This window comes from Harmonia axyridis, chromosome 6 (genome assembly GCF_914767665.1).
Source record: "Harmonia axyridis chromosome 6, icHarAxyr1.1, whole genome shotgun sequence".
Lineage (NCBI taxonomy): Eukaryota > Metazoa > Arthropoda > Insecta > Coleoptera > Coccinellidae > Harmonia > Harmonia axyridis.
Genome location: NC_059506.1, coordinates 4,991,672 through 4,997,679, shown reverse-complemented (window position 1 = coordinate 4,997,679; position 6,008 = coordinate 4,991,672). Strand labels below are relative to the sequence as shown.

At 37.5% G+C, this 6,008-nt stretch overlaps 1 protein-coding gene across 1 annotated transcript; it reads left to right on the top strand.

Annotated features, from left to right (window-relative positions):
• Positions 1 to 4,863: 4,863 nt before the first annotated feature.
• Positions 4,864 to 5,575, top strand: LOC123682440. Its single transcript, XM_045621046.1, has 2 exons — positions 4,864 to 5,493; positions 5,558 to 5,575. The coding sequence occupies exons 1-2, from the start codon at positions 4,864 to 4,866 to the stop codon at positions 5,573 to 5,575; spliced, it is 648 nt and encodes a 215-aa protein (XP_045477002.1).
• The last annotated feature ends 433 nt before the right edge of the window (positions 5,576 to 6,008 follow it).

Genomic DNA, 6,008 nt, shown 5'->3' with positions numbered 1-6,008 from the left:
GATTCCTGAGGTCAAAAGAAACACTTTTTTCCTTTACCATTTTTTCCGATTCGGCCCGGTTAAAAAGATACAGGCTGTTGAAAATCGTTAAAAAAATGTGATTTTCGGCTATATCTCGTAAATGGTTATATCGAAGGAAATGATTTTTGAAATATAGCTTTTTTTTGATGTGATACATCTTCTCCGAACACCAGATTCCATACACATTCTTCTGTTTCTTTGTTATGAACATAACATACCATAAATATACCAGAAATTCGAAGAACCCAACTCTTAATAATAATTTGAACGTTCATTGAAGAATATTTGGCTAATTTGAAAAATAAAAGTACTCCTCATATTTTCTCGTACAAAGCGCCGTTTTCGAATAACTTGATCTTAAAAAAAAAAAATTATCTGTGAAATTCAAAAAATTGGGTACTTTGGCTGAATGCAACTCCTATTGTGGAAAAACAAACCACAGAAATGAATATTTACTATGAAGTCATGTCTCTGATTTAAGAATTGAAGTACTAGCCAACTTAGTTTGAAAATGAAGTTATTTGAATAAGCTCACCTCAACTCCTCGATTTGATTAAAAATCACTGAGCTTTGGCACAGCTCTGATAATAAGAAGATACTTCACTAAAATCAACATTCTTTTTGAAAAGTCCAGATTATTCATAAAACCCATGTTTAAAAAAGTTTTCACAAAATAGTCCCATTATAATGACAACAATCAATATCCCACTAAAGACTGCTGCTATCGAACAATACTGTATTCTTCTTCGGCTCATTCAAACTCACATTGAAACATACCACTAGGACTAGGTACATACTAGACAAATTTTCATGTGATTGAGATTGAATACTTTTATTCTTTTGCTATTCCATAAATTCATCCTAAGAGCTTATGATTGACATACTTCCAAGAGGGCCATAATTGTTTTAATGTGAAAACAAATTAGGTGAGTTGAAAGAAACCAAATATTCTATTGTGGATATTTACATTGAATACTTCTCATTTATTTTCAATGCCAAAATCAAGATGAATTAAGTAGTAAAGTTGGCTATAATGTAGGTACACATTAACAACAAATTTGATTACAAGTGGAGTCTAACATTTTCCATTGATTACAGAGCCAGAATATTTTACATATTTCCATATTTTCATACTGATGGTTTCAAAAATATTGATGCATTTCAATATTTTTATGAGATAGTTGGAACAAATCAAATGCTTCATTTCATAACAAATATCTTATAACAATAACAGTGTAAACTCAAACTGTAAATGAAAATTTTAGGTTAGAACATAGATTATTCGAACCGAACTGCTGTGTTTATATTTGGCATCACTCGAAATTTGAAATTCAAACTTAAAACCACAGATTACTATAGTCTGTGTTAGATCCTTCATAGATGAATATTATTTATTTGAGATTTTAAGGTTAATTCTTGCACGAAAAATAAACAACGATATCATATAAATGAAATATAATGAATGAATGGATATGAGTATCAGAGCTAATATGGGTGGTAGCGAGCTCAATTCGTTATAATTATCGAAAATGAAATAGAAATCAAGAGAAGAATATTTAATCTTTAGCGTCAACGAAATTGGAATAACTCATTTATTTGATTATAAACACTACTTTGTTCAACAAATGGAATGTTAAACGTGAGTTTATGATGGTTTTTCTAATTTAGTAGCTTATTTCCAAGGTTCAAGAGGTATATCTTATGCTTGAGAAAACTTCAGTGTTCCGGTTTTCAGGGGTGAATTAGCTCATTTTGAAAATTTAAAATGGCTATATCTTTTTAACAGGGCCGAATCGGAAAAAATGGTAAATGAAAAAAGTGTTTCTTTTGACCTCAAGAACCTTCGGTTAAAATATATGTACAAGTCAAAGACTCACCCTGTATATATACATAAGCATTAGTGAAATAGATCGCAATGATGATTATGATTAACAGGAACGGATGGAGGCATTCGTATTGCGACGTTAGAGGTGAAATTCTTGGATCGTCGCAAGACGGACAGAAGCGAAAGCATTTGCCAAAAACGTTTTCATTGATCAAGAACGAAAGTTAGAGGTAGGAAGGCGATCAGATACCGCCCTAGTTCTAACCATTAACTATGCCAGCTAGCGATCCGCCGACGTTCCTTCGATGACTCGGCGGGCAGCTTCCAAAAAACCAAAGCTTTTGGGTTCCGGGGGAAGTAAGGTTGCAAAGCTGAAACTTGAAAATTGACGGAAGGGCACCACCAGGAGTGGAGCCTGCGGCTTAATTCGACTGAACACAGGAAACCTCACCAGGGGTAGGATTCTGTAACTTTCGTTATCATAGCAAACGAAAGCGATAACGTTACGAAGCGAAGCGAATGCGGTATTCTGTAAGCGTCTTTTTCTTTATCGTTTCGTTATCTTTACGCTTTTAGTTTCGTTGTCGGAGCTTACCGATTTTACACGAAGGAACATTGGCAACGTTGCAAATAAGTAGACATTTAAGCTACTGTAGGATTCTGCAGGTTTTGACCATAGACCTAATATCATTATGATATTAGGTCTATGGTTTTGACATATGAGGTACCTGAGACAATCTCTAATAAGAGCAATGAGATAAGAGTCCCTTTTATGGACTCTAGCTGTAATGTCCTTTGAATAATCCACAGTATTTAACTTGAGTATTGTCAGAAATTATATTTTGATTTATGACTCTCATTGGAAGTTACTTAACAAAGGGTTTCATACCATTTTAAACTGTTTAGTTTATCATTAAGAATGAATTAGCTAATTGAATACAGCACCTGAATGCAAATATTGAGTATTACAAAAAGTCTTATTTGAGCACTGGAAGAAATTCGAAATGGAACCTCGTTCAATGGATTATAATTCAAAACCTTCATTCTTATTCAAGTTACAAAACCTACCCATACTACAAAATAAGTTCGGGGAGTCAACTAATAGTGTGTATAGGTATAAAGAAATATTCATCATGTTTTCAATGATTCTGATCATCGACGAGGAAATCTCAAGAAGAGTTCGTCTAACTCTTACAAGAGAGGAGAATAGATTTCTTCGAGATAGAAGTGATCCATTTAACTTAACGGATGAGAGATTCATAGACGTTTTCCGTTTGTCGAAACATTTAGTTCACGTTCTATTTGATGAATTGAAACCATTTATGGATAATTATTGGAGGAACACGAGAACGCCATTTGAACAGCGAATATTGATAACTCTGAGATTTTTTGCCAGTGGAAATTACCGACGCGGTATTGGACAAGAATATTTGCTAGCAGTAAGTCAACCCATGGTCAGTCGTTGTGTTAGTGAAGTGACTAAATTGATTACCCATGTATTCCAAGGAAGAATTAAATTCCCTAATGATTCTGAGAAGACCCAAAATAAAGGGAAATTTTTTGAAAAATGTGGAATACCAGGATGCTATTCTTAATTATCACAAAAAACAAATTTTAAGCACTCGAAGAAAATCTGACTGGAACCTCGTTCAACAGTGAAAAGCACTTGAAGATATTTCGAAATTAAAAAGGAACCTTATCTGTCGAATCAATTGGGTACTCCACTTTCACGCATAAAAGTTGTCCTACTCCATCGTTCTTTTTTTTCTTCTTCTTTTCTTGAAGATAACTTTCATAACGCAATTTTTCAATAACTAATAGAATGAATTTCAAACTTAATATTAAGAATTGTGATATTGTGAAGCAAAACATTCAAAATTATAACCTCGAAATCGAAATCATTCAAGTGTCATAATATGACGCTTAAGACTTGGTCACGTAGTAAAAGTAAACCAATCAAAAACGTCGTCGGACTTTTCGTAATGACAACGAACCCTAAAATGTTTCGTTATCGTCATGAGGTCGTTCTTTGCATCGGCAAACACGACTATTGCCGAATCCCTTTACAGAATACCGAACCGAGCAAAACTGTCGTTTCGTCACGTTTTCGCTTCGCTTTGCCGTTACAGAATCCCACCACTGAGTAGTTTTAAACATAAATTTTTTGAGTTTGATGTTTCTAGTCAAAATTTTATGTGACCTTGCACATTATTTAATTTTCCTCTATAAAAATACAAAACTATGTGTGATTTTTAGAATATTTTCATTTGAAATGATGAATGCATAACTGATGCTGGTATTAAGTACTATAAAAAACAATTACCAATTAATTAAAAACAAAAACCTCATAATACATATTGATTGAAAATAACTATGACTTACATTGCACACTGTTAAATCCACTAGAAAATTCATCAAATCGTGCTTAGTCTTTGGCATATATTTCAGAAAAGACACTATAGAAACATTTCCTTGTTTCAAGAGCTTGAATCTTCTTTCTGGCTCCGTCAACTTGAGAAGGTTCCTATTGTCGGTGCTGTACCAATTCAGCCAATTTACAGACTTATCTTTGGTACCATAAGGATATGCCATAGTCATTGAAAAAGTCGCCTGTTCGTGATATGCCTGTATCAACATCTGTCGATTTTCACTGTCGAATAATGTGAAATACTGCTCAAGAAATTGCCGTATGATGGATCCGGCATTAGCTTCACAAAGAAAAGTCTGAGCAGGAGTAGGTAGAGCTACTTCATCGGCTAGGTCAAAACATATTGGCGGAGGTAGGTCCAAACCGTCCTAAAAGAATTCGTTCGTTCGTTCGTAATCATTCTGCTGTGGCTTTATCATAGTTCCATTCTGTTTCTTGTAAACATCTGAAAAATAATTAATTAGAAAAATACCACGAATACTTCTACATATTACAAAAAAACCCAAATAAATATAATTAAGAATAAAATATATGTTTTTAATGAGAAGATTCCGCCAGAAGGAGGATGAAGTTCCTTCTAAAGAAAGGGATGGCTCCTGACGATGCCAGGAAAGAAGCCTCCAAACCAATTGGTCCAAAGCAGAAAACAGGCCGAGGGACCAAGAGAAATAGGTCGGAGGACAGCACGCCTAAAGGCAAGCAGCCAAAGAGTGCCAAATGCGAGGCTTCAAAAGTCGCACGGTCCTCAGGAGGTGCCGGGGCTCAGGCCTCGGGTGCCTCCAAAGTTCAATCCTCGGGAGCTTCCGGAGCTCAGCCCTTAGGAACTCCCAAGGGTCCCGCATCAGGTGGGCCCACCTACAGCCAGGCTACCGCTGGTCTGAAGGTGGGGATAATGCACAAAAAATTTCCAGAGGTGAGTTTGGAAATGGACCGTCTAATGGCCATCAAAAAATCGCTAATGAAAGAGATTATTGCATTGGGGAACGAGGACGCCATAACGCCTACGTTCCACCAACTGCATATGAGGCCAGGCTGGCTTGGGCTGACATGCTCTGACAAAGCCACTGTGGAGTGGCTGAAGAGCATACAGCCAAAACTCAAACCTTGGGAGGGAGCTGATCTAAGGATAGCCGAAGAGGCAGAACTGCCTCACCCAGAGATCCTGGTCGGATATCTCCCCGACAGCCATGATCTCTCCAATGAGAAAATTCTCAAGGCGGTAGAGAATCAGAACGCAGGGCTCAAAACCTCCAGCTGGAGAGTCCTTCGAAGGGGACCATTAGGACCCATGCTCGAGATAAATTACTTTTTCGGCCAAACAAATCTCCGCCTTAAGGGACCAAAGACAATGGCCGAGAGGAGAGGAGCTTCTCAGGCCCCAACCTCTGGTCCGGCGTCGAAAAGGCCCAAAGGGGAGGTAAAGAAGAAGGTGGTGAAGCCTCCAGGAAATGAAGAGGCCATAAAACTGACCACCAGCTCTGGGGGGAGGGCTGATCCGCAAGGGCGTGATAAGGGGGGGTCCGACGGAGAAAAACCGGCGGTCCCTTCCGAAAAGCCTAGCGGACAACCTACCCCATAAGGAGTAGATGTCTGACATGCCTTCAGATAAACCTCCAGCACTCGAAGGCAGCCTCTAGTGCCTTATGCTGGAGAACATCTAGAAGGCATGTTGACATAGGGCTGATACAAGAGCCCTGGATCAATGGAGGCCAAGTAAGAGGCCTACCAAACAAA

Coding starts and splice junctions, on each gene's coding strand:
- LOC123682440 (XM_045621046.1), top strand. CDS start 4,864: ATGGCTCCTGACGATGCCAGGAAAGAAGCCTCCAAACCAATTGGTCCA.